This window comes from Puma concolor, chromosome E4, assembly GCF_028749965.1.
Source record: "Puma concolor isolate L17-30 chromosome E4, mPumCon1.1.hap2, whole genome shotgun sequence".
NCBI classification, from domain to species: Eukaryota; Metazoa; Chordata; class Mammalia; order Carnivora; family Felidae; genus Puma; species Puma concolor.
Genome location: NC_141683.1, coordinates 7,380,018 through 7,407,278, shown reverse-complemented (window position 1 = coordinate 7,407,278; position 27,261 = coordinate 7,380,018). Strand labels below are relative to the sequence as shown.

Below are 27,261 nucleotides of genomic sequence, written 5' to 3'. Positions count from 1 at the left end.
GTGTTGTTTATTTCATGGCCGACCATCAAGAAGAAAGAAAGGATGAATGAACAAGGTAGAGGCTGAAGGAAAGGACACTGCTCACGTTTGCTAACAGCAGTGACTTGAATTCTTCCACCACACTTGGTAGATGGTCCTACACCCAAGAGCAGCGACCCGGCCCTTGTGGCGAGTCTGACCCGTCTACATGGCAGACAGAAAAGGGCAGCCCTGGGCGTCTTGAGGCAAGGTTGCAAAGCTTTCCTCTAAATATTTCTGAGAAGTTCGGATCCCTCTGTGTGTTTTTCTCAGGAGATGGTGCATAATTTTCATCAGACCCCTGAAAAGGATCTGTTCCTCAAAATAGTTGAAAATCCGTGGTCCCCAACACCCCGTCAGCTGACCCTCACAACGGGAGAAGTACAGTTCAGGAACTGGGGGTCTCATGACATAATGGATATAGTACCCGTGACCGTGAATGTGAACAGTCTACACCTCTTTTCGAGGGGAGGGAATCTGTAAGGGGGAGGGAGGGCTTTTTGAGCAGTTTGGGCAGGAATCTGTCCCTCAGGGATCCACAGCTCCCCTCCACCCTTGTCAGTCTCCTCCGCTCCCACCTTCTCTCGTCGGGCAGATAATCGGAGGTAGAAGGCGAGGAGCTCTGAAAGATGGGCTCTATCTCTGGAACAGTTACTGAGGACCTGGAAGGGCGGCACCAAGTCTCTTAGCAAAGTCCCTGGAGCCAAGACGGCCCCGGCTCCGTGATGAGGGGTAGGCGGAGCAGCGGCAGGAGCTTCAAACAGACAACATCTACTTTCTGCTGTCTTCTCCAGAGTTGGCATGGGAGCAATCAAAGACTGGATGTGAGCCCTCTGCCATCATCACCCTACATCCTGCTGCTTCTCTGTGGATCATTAATGTGTTTACAAGCACATGGTTTTGTCTGAAGCATTTATTTACCCTTGTTATTAAGATGCGTGGGTTTCACCGGAAGCATCAGCTTTGAGGCCTTTAAAAGCACATGATAAAAGCAGGCATGCAAACGGGAGAATTCCGCCCACGGGCTGTGAGCGGGTTAAGCTCAGCATGGCCAGCGGTGATAAAGGGAGAGGAAAATACAACTGAAAAACACACTTGAAAATTGTATTACATAAAATAATTTACTTCTCATTCAGAACGACCTTCTGGACCTGTGTGAGATAGCAGTCCAGGAGCACAGGTACAATCTGAAAGTCATGACCGTTAAAATAGGGCAAGATCAACGGAGTTACACGTTTGGATCCTGGAGTCGACCAGAGACAAAACTGTGGGAGAAAAGGGACACGGACGAAGGACTCTAGGAACACTGAAAGCAAGGACTGCCAGAGAGACAAGAAGGGCTCAAATGAGAAAACCTAGATCTTCGATACAGTGAGATCTGCATATACACACTCTGGTGTCTTCATTCTGCGACCCGGCCTGTTGGCTTAGAAGCCACAAGGTGCTCACGTGTGTCGTCTATGCTGGAGGAATCGGTATTGTGCATGCAGGCGTGCGTGTGTGCTTCGGAGGCTGTGGTTTTACAAGAATGAGAAGAAAATTACTTCCTGGCCATTCATGAATAATTCAGGTGATATCCTGCACCCCCATTTATAAAACAATACAGTAATAAAAACATTGTACAAAACATCATAAATAACATAAATGAGAAATTTTCAAGTATTTCATGTACCTTGAAAAGTTCCGAACAGTAGTTCTAACAATTGATCTCTTTCTCTCTCTCTCTCTCTTTTTCCCCTTTCTCTCTCGTTTAGTCTTCAGAGCCTAAAAGGAGATACCCCCAGGCTCTGTTAGCCCTGATGTTTCAGAATGGAATGAACAAGATCGTGCGCTGAAAAGAGAAACTTACAAGGGCTTTTCAGTTTGTGCAAACATGTATCCCTTTATAAAATACAATCCTTCCCTCGCTGCTGGTTTCCAGGTGCAGGCACAGAGCCTGGACCCATGGTGGGGAAACCACCAGCCACCCAGGGAAGAAAGGGGCCTCATCTGATGGCTGAAGTCCTCAGGCAAAAACAAAATGAGGAGAGCACCTTGGTCAGGAGAGGGAAAAAGAGTCGAGGAGAAAACTATTAACTCCGAAGTTCCGTGCCCTCGCTCAGCCAGTGTCATCCGGCAGGTAGAGCTGGCGAGGCCCCACCTGCGTTTCTTCCCTCAGTTCAAACATCTTCTCTCCCAACTCTGTACCAACCCTGCCAACAATTATGCACCAAGCACCCAGTCAAAGAAGGGGAAGCCAGCGGCTTAGGGGCTGGAAAGTGCCGTTAGTAATAACCAGCCCAAGACAGAACTGCGGCAGTCAGGCATAAGACTCTTTAGGATACTTGCTCCTTAGAATACGGTTCAATCTGGGAGGCTCTCCGTGAGTAAACTACGCGTGAAGTCCCTTGGCTGCTTCTCCAGCAAGATCTATGGAGTTCTACAGAATCAACTTTCCCCAGATTAGCATGCCTTTCTTGGCCTGCGTGGCAGCTGGTTCCGTTTGCCTGTTTGATTGCAGGATGAAAGGCCAGGGATCAGAACGTGCATATAAGTATGTGCACCCACTCTAGTGATGAGCACCTAGGGTCTTTCCTATCTCTCCTTGCAGAAATATATATGTAATATACTAGACACATATACATAGAATGTGTATGTATGTGTGTGCCAATATATGTATATATGTAAATATGTGTATACGCATAAATGTAAATATATGTGCCTACATACATATATTTACACACACACATATACACATAATAGGTCAACCTCATAAACACTTAGAGTTTAGAGAAAGTGCCAACAGAATACATGTGCTTGTGGATGTCACATGAAATGTACCAACCAACACACCTGAGGTCAAGCCGTTGGGAGGAGAGAGCTCCACGTCCTTGAAAAGCCACCCCTACAAAGCCATTATGTGGGTACTTGCTCACGTGGCACCCTAAAGGAAATCTGGGAAAACCGGACGGGAATGAGGTCCTGCCCTGATGGGACACCGCAACACCAACACTAAATCTACTTCTTACATGGGAGTGACTCACACATGGCAGGCAGCACGAACACTAAGCTACAAGGTGGGTTAAAAGCCCTCGTGCTTAATACAGATCAATATTCGGCCTCGGCTTCTCCAGGCAGAAGTCTTGGTACGTCAGCCTCCGGGGCCGTGTGACAATCAGGCGCACTGAGGGACCAGAGAAGGACAGTCTGCGGGACTCTTGGCTCCTTTCTGCTTCTCTGAGCCAGCGCTGGAGGAGTCGGCCAAATCAAGATAGAATCGGGACTTGAGGAAGCGGCGGTAGGAATCCTTTTCCATCAGGTTGAAAATCCTCTTCTGGGCCTCGTCAAAGCAGGTTATCGTGGGCTCCAGCATGTTCCGGCTAGTCTCCTCCCTGGTGCAAGAATCCAGGTTTACCTGCAGGGTGAAGGCCGGGACGTATTAGGCACGCTGCCCTGGGGAGGACGGGAGGCCGCATGCTTCGTAGTGAATCAGGAGTGTGCGGCTTCCATACCCCAGAAATGGAAAAACAGAACATTCCGCGCCACCCTGGCACCTGCGAGTGACAGACTATAAAAGGTTCATCTGCTTCTGGGCAGGCAGGGCACGACCCTCACTCTTTCTCACAAACTGGGGAGATTTATCAAAACACTCGTGAAGGGAGGTCATCCAAGTCACCCGGATAAAAAAAAGAGCTTTTTCTCTTGATGATTTACTTGAGGTGGTCAAGACCGTAATGACCTCTTCCACGGCTCTATCTTTTCCTTTAACTCAGGTCATCTAAAGGTCCATGCCATTCAATACCACTTGTAGGCAATTTCACCAAGACCCAGGGAGTTCTCTGCCACGAAGACCTACCTCTTTAGTGGCCTGGACTGAGATGAATTCATTATAGATCTTTTTCGCCTTGGGACTCAGTTTGGAGGGCGATTTGATTTTCTTGTACTCTTCACAGCTAATCCAGAAGTCAATGTTCTCCTCGCTGTATTCAGACTTCAAGAAAGCTTTGAAAGCCGCCAGCCCACCTGTGATGGGGGAGAGAGACCCACACTCATCACCACACTGACCGGCCTCCTGGACAGCATATTTCAGGAAAAGCCAACGTGCTTGAGAGAATAAAGCATGGAGACTTCAAACAGGCCCCTCTCTCCCCACTTTCTGGGGCGTCACTTGGGGTCAGGTAACCCTAATCTGTTTGATATCTATTGGATCCCAGTTATACCTAGTGCTCTTTGCTCAAGGTGTGAAGTCTCATTCCAGAAAATGGTGTTTCTGAAATGCCCATGCAGCTACCAATTGCCAAAGTCAGTTGGAGAAGGAGATACTGAGGTCGATTCTGCAAGAAACGTCAACATTTGGCATATTTTTTCCCTCTACCCTTTTTCCATGTGGTGAGAGAGATGGGGTCCGTACGAACTTCTCATTACGTATCACGACGCTCTAGGGCACGGGAAAATTTTAAACAGACTGATTCCCCCGAGTCTGGAAGTCAGAGGAAACCGCACCCTTTCTGCAATTCCTATTAGATCAAATATAGTGGGAGACAACTTGGCTATCTAGAGAGCTTGTGTCCTCATTCTCGGGGGGAAGAAAGTCGTCAGACTTACATTCATGGCTAATCAGGTTTTCCAGTGATTCAGCCCATTTTTTTACTTCCTCTTGGCTCACCCTGGAGACATTACAGAGACAAAAAAAATAATAATAATAACTTTGAATGCTGTGATACAAAACTACGGCAAGAAATTTAAGATCCTGAGAAAAATGCGGATATTTTATTTTCCATCTTGAGGATGCAATCTGTTGCCGAGGAGGGCAGTCTTTCCACTAAATGCCTGGAAATTTCAAATGCAAATCTCGCTTCACTAGGACCATACCTTCTTTCTTTCCTCATAGAACATCTCTGACATTAAAGAGTTTATAGCCCATGCGTTTTCCCCGAGGCCTTTTCTCTTACCTCTGACAAACCACCACTTTGTCCTTCTTGCTGTGGGAAGAATTATGTTCGCAGGAATCAGATTTCTGCAGCAGGAAACCCAGCCGATGTTTCATGTCTTTTGCACTGCATGGAAGAAGAGGAGAAAGAATAAAGCCAATTAGCTGCTTTACCAGATGCCCTCGTGGCAGAGCTCAAAGAGTCCATTACTAGGAAAGGGACAGGAGAGCGGTTAATTTAGGACATGGGGGGTGACGGGGGCGTGAACTCTCAGGAAAATGAGATCCCACTTCTGTTTCTGCCCATGACTCACTACAAAACCCGGGGCTCGAGTCACGGCCCAGCCTGCTCTGTCTGCGACAGAGTTCTGACCCTCAGTCGGCGCCAGGAGCCCCTTCTGTACGCCTGTCATGTTGACCGATGGAACACTTTGGCGCCTCTCATAGAGACACGCTGAAAACGTGACTGCTCTTCAGGTGATCTGTGGGCCTCAGAAAGCAAGCAGGAACTGTGAAATGTGGCACGCCACCTTCTGGCCCGGGGTCGCTTGTTTGCACCTGCCTCAGAGGGCCCTGCAGAAGCCCCTCCGGAGGGGAAAGGGCTGCGCGGTCCCAGCCTTGCACGAGGTGGGCGGAGCAATTCTGCAATTCTCACAGCGGGATACACACCACGCAGGGGGGTGTGCAGCTCCAGCAGGGGGCGGGGGGGGGGGGGAGGCGGCAACCGCAGATGCTCTGGCGAAACCTGAGCTCCTTTGGGGCTTGCTTCTAGAGCAATCCTCCGGGGCTCCTGCCGCTTTCCTGTCTAGTATCTCCACTGTAAGGCCGTTTACACGATAAAGGGCATCCGAGGCTTAAAAACCATAAAGGGAAGCAAGCCAGAGTCATCACTGCAGCTAGGGATTGTCTCATTCGAGCCGAGCTTCCAGTTTATTTGTCCCTGTTTAATAGGTAGCGAGGGGACCGCCGGGCGCATGACTCACTCAGAAAGAAGAAGCTTTTAATAAGTTTTTAAGCTCGACTTTCTCTCTCTGTTAATTATTCTTTGGCTTGGATCTCTTTTATTATAAAAGCCAGGACCTAGTGTTAAAAGAGAAATGTCATTGTAAAAGAAGTGAGAGGCTAGATGCTCCTCCTGAGAGGGAGAGAAATAAAGTCACAAGGATAAAGAGCCATTTTAGGAAGGCTTCTGATGGATCAGTGGCTTCTCTATGCATGTTGCCCCAGAAAGTTTGAATTCCATTATGTTCGTGGACTGCCCCTAAAATAGTATTTTCTCTTCTTTACAAGCCCATTTTTCCCTCCTCTGCTTCTCCAATTGGCCAGGGGATGCAAAAATCCTCCTTAATGATACCAATATATAATCACGAAGGCTCACGTGATTCTAAGATAGAAATACATTGTGATTCGGTCCAAACAGAACTGATTTCACCTTTCCGTGTGCTGGGTCAGGGTGAGACCTGAGTTACTAATCAGTGCAAGTCGTCTCATAAAGAGTTGGAAGTAGGCTTAGCAAGTATGTGACATCTGTCCTTCCAACACAGTGCAACCATAAGCAGAAAAACCAGCATGACTTCAGAGGTCACTGGAGTCAGGAAACCAGATCTGATCTGCACTCTGCCACGCACTGCCTGTGTGACCTTGAGCAGTTCATGCCCTTCTGCAGTCTCAGGCACCGATGCTAGGGCGAAGCACTGGACTACTTAACTTGCAGTTGACCAGCGAGGAGGGGGAAAAGCCGTCCACCTTGCTGATCAGAGGTTACCTCCCCTTAGCTCCTCGGGCAGACTCGTGCAATCTTTCATCTGTCCCCGAAAATCCTTCCCAGAGCGTAACTCTTTCCTGGCAGTCCTGTATTTTGTGAGGGTAATTTTATAGATGAGCTAACTGTAGCTCTATACGATTTGCTCCGTTCAGCTCAGGATAGGAATGGTGGAGGTCAGGGGCATTCGTTCCATAGGTGCTTCACTGTAAAAGCAGCCATGAAAGCGTATTTTTACAAAGAATATTCTTTCACACTCCTGAATATTCGAAAGGGAAACTTCTAAGAACTGCACAGAAGACTGTGCTTTCTGGGATACTTCTAAACTGAAATTTAAGGTGATTTGTATTTGCAGGGAAACAAGGGGATGGTGTACCTACAGACTGACTTTCTACCTTTAACTGTAAGATGAAATAATGTAATATGCACCAGTTCTGCCTTTTTCTTCAGCTGGCTAATATACAAGCATTCTCTGAAAGCATTTATTTCTATCTTTTTAAAAGCCAAAGGCATACAAGGACCTATGAAGTAGCTTTATTTATTTATTTATTTATTTATTTAAATCAAGAGACAGTATATTGATACTACATTGACAAAAGTAGGATGAGATCTTCTACAGAACCCTTAACGATTTGTTAGGATCAATACTTTTCAACCACCATTCACATAAGGTATTTCAGGAGCTGGGGGAAGGGGCAGCGAGAGCAGGGGGACCCAGTATTGAAACTCATGCTGTATTGTCACACTTGCTTATAAGAGCATAAAGAGTGTTAGATACTGCAGCACCACACAGAAAGCACAGTGTGCCCATGTTGGAGCCAAGCCTCATTCTGGGGTATCTTTCCCTAAACAAGACCTACCCCCCCCCCCCCCGCCATCGGGAAAGCTCAGAGCCATGATTCCACAGACCCCAGCGATGCTCAAGTATAATAACAACAATCACAGACCACCGCATTGAGTCCGAAACCCTCTGATCACTTCTTCCTTCGAACTAGCTTGGTGAGAGGATCGGGACGATCCTCGAAACCGAGGTCAATATAAAACAACACACAGGTGCCAACATCTGGGGAGCACACTCCTCCAGTTACAGTGTCCAGCTGGTCTCGTAGGAAAGCTGGCAGGTCAAGGATCTCCTGACCACACTGTTTCTGATTCCAAAGAACGAGGTCGGCATGTGGTATAGGTAAGCAACTAAGCAAGTCTCCCCGAAAGTGTAACGCAGGGAGTGGCTGAAAATGATCTTACCTCCTCAGGCAAGAGGCCGGGAGACCTGCAAGTCCTTTGCACATCTTGTTAGGCGTGGGATTCGCAAACTGGGGAGGAAAGGCGGCAGGCAGGAGGCGCTGCGGCTCCTGTTTTGAGCTCCCCGGCCCTCCTCTCGCGGAAGACGCTGTCAGAAATCTGCGAGCTGCTAGCGAGGCTGGCGGGCTCCCTTTTATAGCCCAGCCGACGCCGCCCGGCCAATCAGACGGCAGTTCTGGAACCGCCCCCTCCTGCGTACCGCCCGGCCATTCAGACGGCAGCTCTGAAACCGCCCCCTCCCCTCCGCGCCGCTCGGCCAATCAGACGGCAGTTCTGAAACCGCCCGCCCCGCAGCGCCCGCCTCCCCGGCTGCTGGAGATGAGCAGGGAGGTACATGACGCATCACCGTGCTAAGAGAACGGCCCGGGAGAAACCTTTTGCGAAGCGGGAGGAAGGAGAAGAAAAATGTGCTCAGTGTCCCTACCGATGTCGGTATGGGGTTTTGAATTCCTAGAAAAGGGGGAGGGGGAGGGAGAGTGTCACATGCTACGAAACATAGGTGTATTCATTCTAATATAAAAACAATGTCAAGGAAAAGTTGCCTCCTGGAAGGAAAGCTGGCAGCAAGACTCGGTGAGCTCACTTTGGGACCGAATCTCAATGCACTTCCTTTTTTTTTTTTTTTTTTTTTTGCATTAGAAATAGCATATCGCACGTGGTCCAAGAGCTCATCCTATTTCCAGAAGGGATTTGGCAGGAGCACAGTTTCCAGGCAGCGATGTGCAGAAGTTGCCCGAGGGGTAGTCACATTCATGCAGGGATATGGAGAGGAAAAGCTGGATGGCAGGCAGTTATATGCCCGGCAGCACAGAAAATTCCCCTTAGGGAAAGTGGATTAGCCACGTCTGTCATCAGCCTGACGGTGGAATAGTTCTCTAGAAATCTTACTAGGAACAGAACTCAGCCTAGCGCTGACCGTCTCTTATACGTCCATGCCTCCTGCCAAGAGCTGCAAGGCAGCAGCTTGAGGACCAGAGGAGAGAGTGAATGAGCAATTATAGACACCCTCTTTCTTATTTGCAAATAGATGTATATAGTATTATGTCTTACAGAATTCGGTTCTTCAAACTGGTATATCAAGGTATTGAAAGAGAGAGAGAGACAGAGAAAGGGGCAAGAAAAGATGTAATTCGCATGCATATTACCAGGCTTCTGAGTGAACATAAGAACATTTGACCCTACAGGTGGTTCTGACACCTGGACAATTAGTATCTTTTGTACATAATATGACAGACTGAATGTTCAAAGAAGCACGCAGGTGTTTTGCATCCTGTAGTCATAGCTCTGGTACCCACACCAGAGTTACAGAGGGGTCTTCACCTTGCAGGAAGGCACTGCATGGAAGGAGGGAATTAATTGCTACGTCAGACCCAAACAGCTTTCATTTTTTCAGTAGACGGGCTCCTGATCATAGCAATATAGTGAGCTGTGCTTTACATATAAGAAGCAGGGACATCAAATGGTTTCAGTGGAGAAGGTGAAAAATAGACGGGTTCCAGTGAGATGGAAAGGTACCTGAGAAAATAGAAGGGGGAGTGATAACGAGCAATCTGCCTACCACATACATAACCCCTAGACATCCCGCACTGCCCACCCCCTTACCCTGGTCCGTGGCTAGTAGAGCAAGGAGATGCCAGAGAAATATGGAAGTATGCATCTAGAAGATGTGTGTAAAATTATAGGAAAAATTCTCTGGCCTTCTCCAAGGCAAATGGGAAAAAAATTAGATTAGCTACTGGACACCTTTTCCTTGGGGTGTACCATAGAACACATAAATTTCTTTGTGAAGCTGATGGCTGTCCTAGGTTGTGTTGTGGAAGGGACTACAGTGCAATGCAGAGTGACAGAGGCCATCGGACCAAGGAAGGTAGACCCAGGGAGATGGACCGATCAGAACTGGCATCAAAGAGGAGAGAATAATTCACAGGGAGAAAAGTCACCCAAAGGTAGACGAAGCCCTTCTTTGTTGACCTAGGCACCTAAGAGAGTGATTGTTCAGGTAGTTTCATTTTAGGAACATGAAGGAAGACCCCATAAGAACTTTATACCTTGGACCTAGGTCAAAGAGAAGCTTGATTTGTCGTAAATACAAACAGTGCCAATCAATGAGTTAAATGGGATTCAAGATCATCGAGGCTAACGCCTTCATTTTACCAAAAATGAAATAGAGGGGGAAAGTGACTTGCCAGGGTCACGCCTTCTAATAGAGCTGGTTCCTGAAACCAGGCTATGTCTACTGGATTGTCTACTGTGCTATTGTACTTCTCACTGTCTTATCAGATGAGATAAACTATCTCATAAGATAAACAGAGGTATTTCTAAAATGGAAAGTGCTAGGCAAATATTTTTTTATTGTTAGATTATATACAGTAGATAACAAAATGCAGTATTAGTATTAGGCATTTCATTCAAGGAGATTCTGCCTGATTTTCTCTTGCTCTGTGACAGTGGGAGCTGCTTTCAGACCTCACTGCTCTGGTTCTCTATCAAAACCAAGTCTTTTGAACTTTGTGATTACCCATTAATCTGTCAAGGCATTTCATATTCATTCACTTCTTTAACTACAATGTCTTGAGCTCTTAAGAGCCTTAATGGTTTAAAGAATGTTTGGGAGAGCTTTATATAAGTTAACTTGTTTTACGATATGGGACTTGATGGTGTTTGAGGAGGCGAAAACGGGTACATCATGAGACCTTGACAATTTTCCGCCTTCTTTCTCTGACATACACAAAGCCTCTCATTCTATTATTCTATGATTTGTCATTCTTGGATAATTCCTGGGATGTGGAATAGCTTCATTCTCAAAAGACCTACTTTGCATTTATTCATTTCTTTAAGACCTGTATTTTGAGCACCTGCTCAGTGACAGGTTCTGTTTGAAGAGCAGTGGTTAGTGTGAACAAGGAACAAGTCCCCACCCCAGGGGAGTCTTCATCCAGGTGGAAGAAGCCAAAAAATAAATGCTAATTCCAGATTTTGACCCATGCCATGAAGAAAATAAGCAAGTGATGTGACAGAGAGTAACTGGATGGCAAAGGACTCTTGTAGCCAAGGTGGTCAGAAAGCCCTCTTTGAAGAGGTGGGATCTGAAATGAAATGTGATGGGTGAGAAGAAATGAGCAATGAGATACACCTAGGAAGCAGCATTCCAAATAGAGACCAGAGCAGAGGAAAATGTTCTTTCTCTAAATTGGGAGATACTGAAAGGGGACCAGCGTGGCTAGAAGATTGAGGACAAGGGGAGAGTAGCATGATACAGAGGTGGAGGCGTAGAGGCCAGATCCTGCAAGGACTTGGTCCAGAGACTGGACCTATGGCCACGCAGTGGAAATCCACTCAAGGGATTGAAGCAGATGACAGGCATGAGCTGGTCACCGTGGCTTTTGTGGAAGTATGGACTGAGGGAAGAACATGGGAGCAGGTAGACCAGTTAGAAGAATGAGCAGTTTGGATCCTAGCTCATGAGTTCAAAATGAGCATTTACTTTACAAATATTTATTAGATAATGTGCTAGACGTTCTGCTAGCATCTAGTAACCTAAATACGAATCAGAAATGGGCTATATTTTTCAGAAGCTCATACTCTCATGGGGGAGACCAAGGTTGAGTGTCATTATTATAAACTTGTTTTTAGAAAATTCAAGGAAAGCACAGAGGGTACAGATAAATGCAACGTTGGGAATTCGGGACAGTTTACACAAAGGATGTTAAAAGATGAATAGAGACTTAATAGGTGTCTATATAAAGAAGAGAAGAGCACTACAATGGACAGCACAATATTAACAGCTAATTTTATTGGGCACTAATTTTACAGGGCACCGTCGTAAGCACTATATATTAGAACTCACATATTCCTCACAATTCTTCTTGAAAGAAGGTCCTACAGTGATCCCATTTTACAAATGAGACATAGAAGGTTTGAGGAACTTACCTGAGGTTACATATCTCCTAGGTAGTGGTGACAGGCCAGCTCAGAGAGTCCGGGGTCTCTGCTATGCTTACCATGGCCACGAAGGATGAAAGAAAGTGTACCGTTTAGTGACCACAGAGATGTCACGTGTAACCCTGGCTCTGGGGCAGAGGGAGAGAGAAATGAAGCTAGTGGACACTCTGAGACCTGAAGGGTGTTTCTCATCACAGTGAAGACCAGACTTTACCCTGTAGTTGTGGAGGGGCTAGGCAAGGTATTCAAACAGATCACATTAGCGTTCTAGAAGTAGAATTTGGGAGGCACTGCAAGGGAATAGAGACAAAGTGGCAGAGAGTTTGAAGGCTACTGCAACAGTCCTTGTGAAAGATGATGATGGTAAAAAATACTACTGCCCAAGACTGATGTGAGCATCCAATGAGGTAATGCATGAAAACTGCTCCTTATACTGAATGCTCAGCATCCGGAAGGTATTGTTGGCCAGAACGCTGTAGACATATTGTTTCCTACTGAGGGACATTAAACCACACAGGATGTGAGCTGTGTGTGGTCCCCAGGTAGGTTTCTAATCCCCCCCCCCCCCCCCCCCCACCGTTAGCTCAGGGAAAACATAAGAAAACATTGCTTAAGCCCTTAGGGGATCTGATATGAGGAAATAAGCTATTGTGGCAGGCACTGGATCCTTCTCCCAGGTTTTAAAAAGGGCACCTCTGTCCGGGAGGGCAGGATGCAGACTGAAGCTGGGCCTTAGGCAACATTCACATCTCAGATCACAATTTCCTCTCAGCTGTTAGAAACCTCCCCCACTTAATTGTTTACTACAATGGCCGGGACATCAGTGAGAGTTCAGGTTATTGATTTTTGGGGCTAGAGAGCATATATAACCCACTGCACAATGCTGTCCACCAAGAAAATGAACGGGGACTTCCCCCGTGTCTCCCTTCTGGGAAGTGTGTCCCGGTCTCTGCCTCAGGCTTGGTGGTCACATGGAGGAAATCAGAGCCCCGCCCCCTGACCCTGGACTGCGACCAGGTGACTCAATTTCTCCTGGGTGGTGTCATACTTCATTAGCTGGGGGAAAAAATTCTTTCCTAAGAAGTAAGGGAAGAACAAAAATACCCTTATCCCAAAGATTTCATCTTTCTTATGCAGAGCTTAGCCCAAGATAGTAACAGTAGTTTCATAAGAGTTCATTTACATTGCGTTAGTGGAAAGAGAAGATGTCATGGAACGTGCTTGAACTTCACAGTCAAGCAGACTTGGATTCTAATTCTAGCTCCTCCGCGTACTGGCTGGGTGGTCTTGCAAACGAAAGTAAATGTTCTGAATTCCAGCTCCTTGGTGTGCAAGACGGGATACTAATAAACGATGTGAGAGACCTACTCGGTAGTACTTGCTGAATGAAATGTTCTGATGGTACAATACAATGCCACAGTGATCAGGAAGACTTGGGAATCTCAAAACTTATAAATTATTATCAGAACTATAGTACCAAATTTTATATGAATTAGCATCACGATCATTATTTGTCTCTTTAAAAAAACAAGCCTGGGCTCCCGCTGGCTCTCAAATGAAAACGTAAACTTCCTAGCATGGCCCTCCAGGACTGTGCCGATTTCGTCCCCCCTGCCCCTGTATTGTTCATCATATTCATCCCAGGCTTCCGAGGCTTCCCCACATATCTGTGTATTTTCCCTCCTCCACGCCTGGGCTCATACTGTGCCATCTACCGGGAATGACCTCACAATTCCCTGCCTGTCCTACTGTCTTCGTCTGCCCTCAATCCTCATCAATCGCTCCCTCTTTTGTGCTCTGCTGACACCATGTTGCAACCTAACCTCTATTTAACTCCTCCTTAAGTCTGACTGTGTTGCCTTAGCTTGTAAGGTTTACGTGAACGTTTATGTTGAACATCTACTATGGGTCTGGAAAGGCTCTCACTGCGGGTGACATTAATCCAACAAATGCATACAGATGCCCTCTGTGTGCTCAGTAGCATTGTAGGCAGTAGGGACAGAACCAGACCCTGCACTCTTTGATCCTACATTCTGGTGGGGAGATGGCTGGCAAAAATAAGCATATAGGCAAATAAATAAAAGAATTACGAATTGTGATGAATGCTTTTAAGGAAAAAAACAAAACAAAACAAAGGATGCCTTAAGAAATAAAAGGGTAAGGAATCCCACTTTATATTGGATGAAGAAACAAGGTTTCTCTAAGAAGGTAATATTTAAACTAAGAGCTAAAATACGGGAAAGGTACTAGTTATGCAAGTAATGGGGCATCCCAGGCAGAAGAAACCAAGGCAGGCCCTGAGGCCAGAAAAAGTCCAATGTATAGAAAACCACAGAGGCTAGGATGTAGTGAGTAGGAACTGTATAGCCAAGGTTAAGGAGTTTGAGAGGTCCCCAGGTAAGAGGCTTGAATTTTATTTCCCCTACAGTGTGGGGGGGGGGGGGTGACATGTGCATTTTATGACTCACATTTCACAGCTTTCTGGTTGTTTGTTATTGTTTTTGTTGTTTATTTTTGAGAGAGAGAGAGACAGAACGCAAGCAGGGGAGGGGCAGAGAGAGACAGAGACACAGAATCCGAAGCAGGCTCCAGGCTCCGCGCTGTCAGCACAGAGCCCGACGCGGGGCTCGAGCTCACGAACCGCGAGATCATGACCTGAGCCGCAGTCGGACGCTTAACCGACGGAGCCACCCAGGTGCACCTCTCTGGCTCTTTTATGGAAAAGAGACTGCAGGTATCAACAGGTTGTGAAGGAAACTGGAGAGATTGTCTAGAGAAGGGATGTCTCCTGCTTGCACCAGGCAGGAGAAAACTCCATCCCTAACGGTGAAGAGCTTGTGTTCTGGTGGCAGAGACACTCACGAAACCATTAATTTCAGGAAAATGCCAAACATTCACAAACAGGGATAATCATGGGTGCCAGGGGAGCATGCGATCGTCATGGATGGGAACTGAGTCTTGCACATGTGCATTTGGTGTAGCTTATGTGGGTGGTGTGCTAGGAGACCCCCATTCCCGCCCCAGTTAACCTCTCTCACTGCCCTGATGTTGGTTTCTTGAGTCAGGCAGGGATCCAGAACGCCAGGCAAATGCTGATGAAGGTTCCCAAGCACAGGAACTGCCCAGAGATGACTCCTCAGGGGGGTGGAGAAGTTGGTAAGGACGGCCAGGAAGCAGCATAGGCATTTGGGATCCAGGCAGCTGACGATGGAGGGACAGGACAAGACAGGGAAAAGGGAGGATGGAAACAGCATGGAGGCTTGGGCAAGACACACATACTTGACCTTGGTACTCCCCACTCCGCCAGCTTCCAAAGCACTGGCAGGTCGATTACCATCCAGCTTAAGACCTCCTTCCGTACGCCTACCCCGAGCATTCCAGTTAAATGTCAGCTTCTCTTCTATGCAATTGCCATCTCTGCTGATTTAGATGATACACCGCTTTGGGTTATGTTTTTAGGCCTCACCATTCGGGTAAACTTGTGAATCCTTTACGTGCTTGGTGCTGTCTTTGCACAGCATTAAGCTCCTAGTGGGGTCTCCAGACCGATTGGCCTGGGCCGTGTTAGCAATGGTGACACCACCTAAGGGCACCCGCTTCCCCTGGTAGGTAATTTGAGGTGTTGTCGCCCTTTCCCTATAGCTGTCTCTAGAATCTGTGTTATAAAACCGTTTAATTTTTTTCAACAGTCAGACCCAATGGGTTTCGTGGTGCTGCAATCCGTATCTGTATGATCCAAGAAGGGTTTTGGAATGTTCTGATGGAAAATAACAGCAAGAGAAACAGTATCCCTGACAACATGAAATGGTGATAACTGGCTGAAAAGCAGGAGCTCTGGGCTCTGTTTAGCTCTGGCTGGCAATGGGGAAGGATTAGATTGAATGTCTAAGTTCTTTTGCTCCTCCAGGTCCTTTTCTACCTTTCTGCTCCTTTTTTAAGCATGCATAGAAGGCACTGAAATGTGCTATCCAGAAGGAGATTACGAGGACACTGAAGAGTACACTGTGGGGCCCTTGGGCGGTTCAGTCGGTTAAGCATCCGACTCTTGATTTCCGCTCAGCTCGTGATCTCACGGTCGGTGAGTTCAAGCCCCGCTTCCGGCTCTGTATTGACAGCATGGGGCCTGCCTGGGCTCCTCTCTCTCTCTCCCCTTCTCTCTGTGTCCCTCCCCCACTTGTGCTGTGTCTGTCTCTGTCAAAATAAATAAATAAGTAAATAATGGAGCACCTGGATGGCTCAGTGGGTTAAGCGACCGACTTCAGCTCAGGTCACGATCTCACAGTTCGTGGGTTCGAGCCCCGCGTCTGGCTCTGTGCTGACGGCTCAGAACCTGGAGCCTGCTTCCAATTCTGTGTCTCCCTCTCTCTCTCTCTCTGCCCCTCCCCTACTCACACTCTGTCTCTCTCTCTCTCAAAATTAAACATTAAAAACATTAAAAAAATAAGTAAATAAAACTTTTTTAAAAGATTAAAAACTTTAAAAAAAAGATTACAAAAAGAGTACACTGTGATGAGCACTAAGTAACGTATAGAATTGTTGAATCACTATATTGTGCACCTGAAACTAATGTAACACTGTATATTAATTATCCTGGAATGAATGAATGAATGAATAAGTAAATAAATAAAATGTAGGATCCAGCTCAAAGAAGAGAGCTAAGCTGATCTCAGAAGTCAGCCCTAAATGACTATGATTCCACACCAGACGAGGAAGCCCCTGGGGAAGAGAGAGATGGCCTTCAAAAGTACCAGCATGTGGCACTGGCATTTATGCGGGACCTACTCTAGCTCTAGACTTTCTGTGTCCTTCCTATGGTGGCTGCCTATTTATTTCCTTCCTCAGGTTTGGCTTTTGCACTTTCTTGATTCGTACTTCAGTGTTTCTCACACTGCATGCAATGTCTGAACCGGACATGTCCTGTACCCCAACCCTGCACATCACCGGCTCCCTCTGGGCCATGCTCCTTCATTCCAACCTGTGGGCCGGCCTCTAGGTTTGTGCCCTCTGTCGCTCTCAGCCATTCATCACAACAGCTAATCCCCGGGGAGCACTTCGCAGGCAGGAAAATGCTGCCCAGCTCCCTCAAAGGGTAGGTATCATTGCGTGTCCCTTTCACACACGAGGGACCTGACCACAAAGACGAAAGAAATATGTTTCATGGTTACACATCTAGGAAGTAACTGAGCCAGGATGAAGCTCAGGCCCCTTGGGTCCAGAGGCCATGCTCTTGACCCCTAGGCAGTACTGCCTCTCCTTCTGGCTGGGCTTCTCTGCCTGGCCCCGAGCTACCAGAAGCTTCTCATCTCGTGTGCTTGCTTGTTGCAATGATATTTCACGTGTCTGTGTTCACTTCCTTTCTTCCAGGGAACCAGGATGATGGAGCCAGCCCCTCACGCCTGTGAATTAAACTTCCCCTGTCTACTTTCAATACAGCGACTCTATTTATTTAAAAACATTTTTAAGGTACAGTTGACATGCGGCATTATGTTAGTTGCAGGCGTATCACATAGCGGTTTGATGATGACACACGTTACGAAGTGCCCACCACCATGAGTGTGATCACCATCTGTCACTGTACGATGTTATTACCGTATTATTGACTGTATTCCCTATGCTGTACTTAACATCTCCGTGACTTACTTACTTTATAACTGGCAGTTTGTGCCGCGTCGTCCCCTTTGCCTGTTTTGCCTACCCCCCACCCCCACCCCTCCCCTCTGGCGACCACCAGTTTGCTGTCCGTGTCTCTGAGTCAGTTTCTGCTTTTTGTTTGTCTGAGCTTTGGTTTTGTTTTCCGGATTCCACATCTAAGTAAAATCATATGGCATTTGTCTTTCTCTGCCTGATTTCTTGAATGATTTTCATTTTCCCTCCTCCACTCGCACTGGTATAATTAAAAAACCTAAGTGAAGGCTGGGTAAGAAGGAAGGAACAATTCTGGAGGTCTTGTAAATTCATGTGGTCGTTCCTGCCAGGATAAATTCCTCTGAGAATAAGTCTTATTTTGAAAGGTTGGGCTTTTTTTTTTTTTTAATGTATCCTCTTTTTTATATTTATAATTAATCATTTGACTTGGCAATTAAGGTGTAAAAATCATTGTATCTGTTTCTAGAAAGGTCAAGTTTTAAGGAGACACGTCCACAAAACCCTAACATGAGAACCCATCTGAGGAGCAGCGATCAAGCTCCACCCCTCGCTTCTGAGCTCAAAATCACCCAGCGAAAGGTCTTCAGGGAGGTGGTTTTGCAACCCTTGTGGGAGTTCTGACCCGGGCTCAGGTGTGAACAGGAGGACGTGTTCCCTCCGTGTCAGTCTACGGGGACAGCTATCCCTCGCTTCACAGGAAATAACCGGAATTGAAATAGCATCATCGGGCCGGGGTGTTGACCTAGAAATCCGGAAGGGCTGTCCCACAATATATAGTTCATGTGCCTTGATTGTTTTTGAGGAGCGTTGATGGGTTTTGTTGAGTCATAAAATGACCTCAGCCATTTCCTCTTAAAATAACCCATTTCTATAACACTTCACAGTTTGTGAAGCACTTTTTTCTACATTATCTCATTTGCTTTCCACATCAAACTCAATATGTCCGAAATTGAAATAATTTCGCCCTCGGAAAGCCACTCTTCGGTGTTCTTTATTCCCGTCAATCCACTCCTGTGATGTTTTTACTCTGCCTTTCCTCTCCAGGCCTTATTAACCTGGTTCAGGCCCTCCCTGCGTGTCCCCTGGAACAGATACTTCATTGCTTTTATGAGTAAGAGTGCTCCTGATTCCAATGAAATCTTTAGGCAGCACATCAGTAATAGAACAGAGTTACATGAAGCAGCTGGCCGGACACAGCTCTCAGCCCCCACAGAGCTTCTTCCGAACCCCCCGAAGTTTTATTGCAACATAGCCTCGCCCATTCACTTATTTTTTTCCGTCTACATCTGCTTTCATTCTCTGGTGGCAGAGTTGGATGGTTGCAATACAGACTATCTGGCTCAGGAAGGCTAAAATATTTACTATATGGCCTTTCACAGGAAAAACAAAAAACAAAAACAAAACAAAACGTGTGCTGGCCGCTGACCTACTTACAGTAGAGCAAAAGTATACTAGACGGGCTTCCGTATGAACTCTTCTTTCTGTAATTCATCCATCTAACAAATTATAGTCATATCCTGCCTCAACAAGTTTATTTCACTAACTTTCTATGAAAGAAAGTTTAAGTTTCATAGCCAAGACTATTGGAAACATGACTTCACGTTCCTTTTCTGCATTAATTTCCAGTCCCTTCACAAACACTCTGAAATATTGATTTTTCTCTCTAAATGGTCCATGCTTTCTATTTTTTTAACGTTTATCTATTTTTGAGAGAGAGAGACAAAGAGTATGAGCAGGGGAGGGGCAGAGAGAGAGGGAGACACAGAATCTGAAGCAGGCTCCAAGCTGTCAGTACAGAGCCCTACGCAGGGCTCGAACCCATGGACCGTGAGATCCTGGCCTGAGCCAAGGTTGGACGCTTAACCGACTGAGCCACCCAGGTGCCCCACTCCATGCTTTCTTATACCCACGTCATTTTTATCTAGGAAAAGCCTTCTTGCTTTTCGCTACCCAATCTTCAAACTCAATACCCCTTCAGAAAGTTTCTTGAGCCCACAGTTAAAAAGGGACCTCCTTCCTTGTATCACTACCTATCATGGCATTGAGCAATTTCTATTCCAATTACACACACACACACACACACACACACGTGTTCTTTCTTTTACTGTCTTATAAACTCATTGATGATAAAAGGCTGACCATATTTCATCCTTGCAGAACTCACTGGTATCTAGTCTTTATCTTGCATGTAACAAGGTTAAGGTAAAGAGCTGCTGAAGGAATAAACCTGTGATCTTGGGGAGTAAGAACTATTATACATTTTACAAGTGAGTAAATAATTTTTTTTTTCAAGGTTTATTTATTTTTGGGACAGAGAGAGACACAGCATGAACGGGGGAGGGGCAGAGAGAGAGGGAGACACAGAATCGGAAACAGGCTCCAGGCTCTGAGCCATCAGCCCAGAGCCCGACGCGGGGCTCGAACTCCCGGACCGCGAGATCGTGACCTGGCTGAAGTCAGACGCTTAACCGACTGCGCCACCCAGGCGCCCTCAAGTGAGTAAATAAAAGATAAGAGGTGTGTCAGTCAAGATAACTTCGATTCTACTAAAGTAACATACAGCCGCGAATCCAAATGCCCTTAAAAGAATAAAGACTTCTTTCTTGCCCTTTCCACGTGTCCTTTGACATCAAGTGTGGCTGGGTTCACTGTAGTTCTTGACTCTGAGACACGAGCTCTGTCTGGAACATTGCTGGTGTTCGTGGCACAGGGAAAAGAAAACAGCAAATTGCACACTCTCTCTGAAAGCTTTTTCTTGGGAGTGATATATATTAGTTCTGTCAGTATGTCATTGATCAAAGTAAATCACACAACCAAGTTTGATGTCAAAGGGGAAGGCAAGTGTAATCTTGCCCCTAGGAGGGGCGGCGGATTGTTTTGAATGACAACAAAGCCTACCACAAGGAGGTTAAATGACTCGTCCAAAATCACACCACTAGTGACAGAAGGGGCACTTGAAAGGAAGTCATTTGATGTAGAAGCCCAGTTTCTTATTTCCACTCTGTCATAAAGCAAACAGACTACCAGGGGGAACAAGGCAGTGATTACGGGAGCAGCTCTGCTCTTGCCACGTGAGCTGACCCACCAGCCAGGAGCCCTTGAAGGGGAGAAAACAGATGAGATCAGTGATTGCTTTAGGTTCGTTCCTTTATTGTATCACAAGTGGAGAATCAACTCTTGCGGCCATGGATGGAAATACAGGAGGTGACAGCTTCTATTGTTGTTGATTGCCTTAAGAGGCTGCTGGAAGCAGTGAGAATGCAGTAAATGGAATAAAGCTTCAGCCACATCACCCAGGCTCTAAATACCATTACCGGCTCTCGGGAACAGAAAGGCAGGCAGAAGCTGGACGACACAAGGATTTATAGGGACGCGTATCGGGCTGAGGGTGGCTTTGCTCATGTGTCTCTTTAAATGTCCTCATCTTCCTATTAATGGCAACATTATTTGGATGTGGTTCATATAAGCAGAGCGGATTTCTGGCCATTTTTATGGAGAAAATAGTTAATTAGCAAATAGTTAACTAGCTTCTACTGTATTCCGGGAACTTTGCTGGACCCAGGGAACAAGATAGATAGAATTCCTGACCTCGCAGAGATTATAATCCAGTCCAAAATGCAGATGTGAAGTAACACATCATTATGAGCATATCGAGAACGAAAAGAGAACACAGTAATAGCAGACACCCTTGGTGCTCTGACAAGATTCTCCTGAATCCCTTTTCCTGTTTCTGTGAGCTTCTCCCCCAAGTTCTGAATGTCTTCACTTCCACCCGCCTGCACCTTAATTCTTCTCTTGGGAGCACCCCTTCAGGACACTGGAGCGGCTTTGGCAACAAGCTCAAAAGTGTGGGTCGCCTAGGAGTTTAAGTGCCTTTTCCCAGTGATTGTTAGGAGAATGTGAAAGCCAAGCTCACTTGCTTTCCTGGGGAAAAAAGCCAGAGGCACAATTCACACCACAGAGTTCCCCTGACCAGACTGCTGCTGGGCCTTTGATCAAAGTGTACCCTTGCTGGATGTCAAGGCCATGAGGATGTACCCCTCAGACACACTGACCGATGGCCCCTGCTACCGCCTCTGAAATCCACCATTGGGTTTGTACCGAGGCCTCTCTCCCCCCAGGCTGTTCCCAGCCAGTAAACGTGAAGGGACACATAGAGCGGGAGACACAGGATGCCTCCGACAGGTGACTTTGGCTCAAGGTCTATTTAACAGTCTCAGCGAATTTTCCATAGACTGGACAGAAGTCTAGGGCTCTCTCCCACCCATGTTCCTTCCTTTTCTTCCTCACTTAAGGTCAGACCCACCTCACAGCCGTATGACTGTCCCAGCCCCTTCTGACTCCCCTTACTCATTTCCTCTTAGAAGCATTTCCCCAATAAAACTCTCCAATGCTCAATCCCATCTTGGTATCTGCTCCTCAGAGGATCAGGAAAAACATACTGGGCTTCCCTATCCTTCCCCCCACCCCCAAATTCTTCATAACTCCTCCTGTGACCGCTTGCATATGGATCCTCAACCGGCATCTGCTTCTTGGAAGTTCCATGTGAGATAAGGACTCGGTGAGAACATAGAACAGAGAGAAGCTCACTAACAATACGACAGTTTTGTTGAGGTTCGAGAGAACAGTTTCAGTAAACAGGCAGAGTGATAGGCGAGGCAAGATGTTCCAAGAAGAAGAAATATCGCATTGAAAAAGAGCAAGAATGTCAGAGTCGAGGAAGGGAGCGATGAGACGTGGGGAAAGATGGAGGAAGAAGCCAGCCATGGGCAGCCTGGTCACCACGCCAAGGATTTTCAATATTCCCCGAGAAAAGCAAAGAAACCATGGCAAGACAGTAAGCAAGGAGGGACCAGGGTCAGATTTGCATTCTTCAAAACATCGTTTCAGAACATGAATTGCAGGCTGCAATGGGGAGAAATGAAATGCGGAGGCCAGACAGAGTGTGATGAAGCGACCTGGTGGGGACAAGGTGGCTCTGGGGAGAGCAGGGGTCTACCAGCCACAGCCTACAGCTGGTTTCCCCAGAGGTCCCAAGAACAAAGAACGTTTTTTTCACTTTCTTAATGTTTGTTTATTTATTTTGAGAGACAGAGAGTGCAAGCAGGACAGGGGCAGAGAGAGAGGGGAAGAGAGAGGATCTCAAGCAGGTTCCGAGCTGTAAGCACAGAGTCCAACACGGGGCTCGATCCCATGCAGTGCAAGATCATGACCTGAGCCAAAATCCATAGTCAGATGCTCAACCGACTGAGCCACCAAGGCATTCCTGTTTTGTTTTGCTGTTTTTTTTTTTTAAGTGTGTAAAAACAACAACAAAAAGAGAGAAGAACATGAAACAGGGCCCAAGTGTGCTCCTGAAAGCCTGTTGTATTTACTACTTGGCCCTTCACAGAAGTTTGCTGACCCGGGGACCAGAATGAGGAGGAGGGGGTGGTGAAAAGTAGCTGGATCAAAAGGATATTTGGGAGGAAAAATGAATTACATTTTTGTTCTATTGGATTTAGGAGATGAGAGGAAAAACTTGGGCAGTTGGATGGATGGAGGTATAAGAAAACATTAAAGATGAAGTGAACGCCATACACAACAGTGTCAGATGAGTGTCACGAGACAAGGAGGTTCAAAGGAGAAGAGAGAGATGGCAATCATATCAACTTAGAAAAACACGGGAGGAATTTTCTAGAAGATGTGTCATTCAGTAAGCCTTGGAGTTACAACTAGGATTTCAAGAAATACAGCATAATTTAAACTAATCCCAGGATCCCTCTTGGTGCCACATACAGACATCTCAGAACATCGAGCAAAAATTATCGAAAATTAATTCCAATATCAAACACGACCAGTGCCGCACTTCTTAAATCCCTCCTTCCTCTCCTATCCTATGGTCTGTTATCTTCAGCAGCTTTGGTCTCCTCCTCTATTCCATTCTCACTGTCCCCGAGAGACGTGTCTGTCTCAGAAGCTTCAGTCTGTTCTGTGCTCAATTTTCTACTACTCAGCAGGTGAACTCTTTGGCATGTGGTTTTCGTCTCACAGAACCCTGGGAACGACAGTGGCTACAACTCTTTTTGGAGGGTTGAGTTTGGGGGAGGGGAAGGTGGGCTGGCTCACCTGTTAAAAAGTGTTGTCCTTGTCCTGAGAAGATAGAGCAGGAGGCACAGAGGCCTGTGTTCTAGGAAAATGATTGGAAGGTGAGTGAGTATAGGATGAACGGAGACAGACTAACACTGTGTCTCAGGGTTTACTGTGTGGACGTGTCCTACAAGCTCTCTGTGGGTGTTAGGGTGTGAGGGGTAAGGCCCGCTTTAGATGGATACAACAGAAATGACCATACTTGTTGAATTAGAGGGGGAAAAGAGGGGGCGAATAAAACTTGGCTTTGGCGAACTCTACATACCTTAATTTCTGTTGTACTGTTGAAACACTATTCCGTTCTTAGGAGGAAAAGTCAGGTTGTAGGGGGAAATATTTACATTCAAGATCTATTTTTTTTTTTTTTAACTTCCAGAGTAGGATCTGAAATCAGCACACCGTTGGCCCGACCTCTGTCTCTGGGCCCTAACCCCCATCTCCTGAGAGCCCCACTGATAAATGCGAATTAATGTCCGTGCTCCTGTTCCTACGAGCCACTGAGTCACCAGAGAACCCATTATGGTCATCACACCTTCCCCCTAAAGGCAGAGAGTAGGCTAATGCACTTTAGAAATGTCTTTTGGTGATAAGTCTTGAAGCTAAGATGTTTTTCATTTTAAATTTCAGGTAATTGGATAATGAAGCCACGCCTGTTGTTATTAACTACATTTTTTGACCTAACTCTAAGAGAAAAGTGCAGTTCTACGTGTCACGGCTGACGTGAAGATAAAGCAGAGGGGCTCCTAGTTTTAAAATCAGACACAAATAATAATGATATGGGGGGGGAGGGTGGGCAGGAAGTCACATCCGGGGGGAGCTCTGATAACCTCATATGGAACATCTCAAACAGCGGTGCTAGTGTGAGTTTTGATTTTAAATCTTACCATGATTGCGGCTGCAAAGTTCGCATCTTACCCAGAACTAGAGGTGGGAGTTATTCATTTCAGTTTCATTTTTATTATTTTTGCTCTTTGTCTTTCTGACCTGTCACATCGATTAACAGGTGGGAACAGAAGGCAAAAGGGTTGACTGGGGAGAAATCTCCTTTTGTTCTTTCTTTTTCACAGACTCTACTTGCACTCGGGCACTCCATTCCTCTTGGCTAACTACCTGTCTCGCTACCTCCGCCCCCAGTCACTGCCATCCAGCCACAGAATAGACATTTATTGAGCAGCCACTATATTCTGGCCCCTTTCAACCTACGGAGACAGAAACGTGTCAAGACACCAGTGGAAGTATCCTCATACATATTCACAACGTTTTCTCAGTTTCTAAGATGATTTCACAGTTTGGTCAAAAGGATGTGTCTTAGTTTGCCCCTCTTTGGAGAAAATGGAGACGACTTTGATGTTGGAAATCTTTGAAAAGGAAGTTCATTTCTGTTTGATTATTCATCCACGAAAGCAACTTATTCTCGTTCTCTACAAAATCTTACTCTCTAGATCAGAAGTCTCTCTGGTTAATAATCAGGCAAGGAAGGAATGGGTTCTGTAAAGCTTACAACCAACGCAGCGTGAGAGATCCTTGCAGATCCCCAAGAAGTCGGGAAACATGCATGGATCATGTCTTGGAGGCTCTGAAAACTGGCTCAAACCCCAGAAAATCCACCTCCTCCCCGGTGACCCAGCATGTGCTCCCGCATGCACGTTCTAATGTAGCCTTCACAGCAGGTTCTGGGCTGGGGGTGGCGTGAGGGGAAGGAAAACCATCTTAAGCTTGTTCCGCAGATGAGAAAAAATACAGCCCAAAGAGCTTAAGTCAAGGAGTTACTAAAGATTAATAATTAGTAAGTGATTGCTAAGAAGTAATTGCTGGTAAGATTGGAGTCGATCTGGATCTTCTGACTCCGATTCCCATGCTCCTCCTGATAACTCACAGCTGTTCTCTGAAATGAGGGCTCTTTGGAGCCTGGTTAGAGACCCACACAGAAATGGCCGGGACTTTTTGACAATGGCCATCCAGTGGCCATTCTCCTTTACAGAGATCAAGTGGGAAAATGCACCGGGCTATTAGAAATTATGCCACTGGAGCACTGTCGATGGGAGTCGTGGGTGATTTAATCGGCTTGGAGATGCCGAACACGGGAGGTTGCTATGGCAACGCTACTCTTATCTCAGCGGCTTTAAACAAAAATATCTCCAGAGCAAAGTAATTAGGTAAGTAGAGCAGTGCGTCTGCATTGCTTCATGGAGTCATTTTCCAGTGATTACTGTTTTATTGTTGCACGTTGTGCCTTGTGCCCACAGATACCACCTACTGTACCAGGTCTGCCCAGGGGGAAGGAGAGTGTGTGTGTGTGTGTGTGTGTGTGTGTGTGCGTGCGCGCGCGCGTGCATGTATGCCCGTGCACATGCATGTGAGTAGGTGCGATGGGGGCAGTATCTCTGATTGGCACCTGCCCCCAATGCTCCTTCCGCGAGTAGCGCCACGTGGCAGGCTCCCACTCAAGTGCAAATGTGGTAAAAAGAGCTGTACGTGGGACTGCCGGATATATACGCAAGCTCCCAGTGGGCTTGTCAGAGGGTCACGAGGGCAGGCCACGGGAGCAGCGTTCATCCGCGCCTTGCTTTTCTCCCTTTAAATTACATCTGAGCCCATCTCTGGGCTGCTTGCGATGATTCCCTCTGACTCAGATTGGCATTTCTCGAGGCTCCCCAAACACCTTTTGCTTCTGTTTCTAAGGCCTGGCATCCCTACCCGCCCAGCCAGGCATCACCGCTGCCATCCTCACCCTACCCCCACCCCCACCCCCATCCCCCACCTCCCACCTCCACCCTGGAAATGTAGACCTCTCTCCTTGAGTTGCTTACTTATCCCAAGTGAATGTTGCCAGGGGAGTTCCTCTTGCATCCACTCCCAACCCCACGGAAAAGATGAGAGGAAATGACTTTTATTGTGAACCCACTAGGCACCAGGCCTTTAGTCAGCACTGTGGATGTTTCCTCAGTTGGTCCATCCTGTCAATAACCCAGATGAGAAACCGAAACTCACAGAGGTAAAAAAAAAAAACAAAAAAACAAAAAAACAAAAAACAGAAACAGAAACAAGTCCCAGAATCACACAGCTATTAAGTAGTGGAGTTGGGATATAAGTCAGGACTGGATGAGCCCCAAGCCTATATTCTTTCCATTATACCACGTGGCCTTACTTAAGGATGGTTTATGTATTAAAATGTGGAAGGGCCAATAGCTCATCCTCTGCCCTACTTCAGCCTACTGTCTGGCTTTTTAACCACTGTCCCTATCCTTTATATCGGTGCCTCTCACCCAGAATGGTGTTGCCCCCGGGGGACATCGGGTGATGTCTGGAGCCATTTTTGGTGGGCGGACGCTACTGGCATCTAGTGGGTGGAGACCAGGGATGGTCATGTCACCACCCTGCAATGCACGTAAAGAGCTTCTACAACAAAGAACTATCCCGTCCGAAATATCAATCGTGCCTAGGCTGAGGAGGCTGACTTAGAGAAGCCGTATGGATTCTCAAGAGCTGGGTAATATTGTGTGCATCTTTTACCTGCGGAAGTCATTTCACTGACTTCTACCCGATCTTCAGT

General features: G+C 46.6%; 1 protein-coding gene across 1 annotated transcript; it reads right to left on the bottom strand.

The window, feature by feature from the left end:
* Positions 1-913: 913 nt before the first annotated feature.
* Positions 914-8,107, bottom strand: RGS4 (regulator of G protein signaling 4). The gene is made up of 5 exons (XM_086694774.1): positions 7,935-8,107; positions 4,950-5,054; positions 4,603-4,664; positions 3,854-4,020; positions 914-3,412 (listed from the first exon to the last, which is right to left on the bottom strand). The coding sequence occupies exons 1-5, from the start codon at positions 7,976-7,978 to the stop codon at positions 3,173-3,175; spliced, it is 618 nt and encodes a 205-aa protein (XP_086550900.1). The 5' UTR covers positions 7,979-8,107; the 3' UTR covers positions 914-3,172.
* Between the last annotated feature and the right edge of the window lie 19,154 nt (positions 8,108-27,261).

Excerpts from the sequence above, each read along its gene's own strand:
- RGS4 (XM_086694774.1), bottom strand. The coding sequence starts at position 7,978 with ATGTGCAAAGGACTTGCAGGTCTCCCGGCCTCTTGCCTGAGGAG. Across the intron at positions 4,665-4,949 it reads AAAGTGGTGGTTTGTCAGAG|GGTGAGCCAAGAGGAAGTAA; the intron begins GTAAGAGAAAAG and ends TAATGTCTCCAG. Across the intron at positions 4,021-4,602 it reads AAACCTGATTAGCCATGAAT|GTGGGCTGGCGGCTTTCAAA; the intron begins GTAAGTCTGACG and ends CCCCCATCACAG.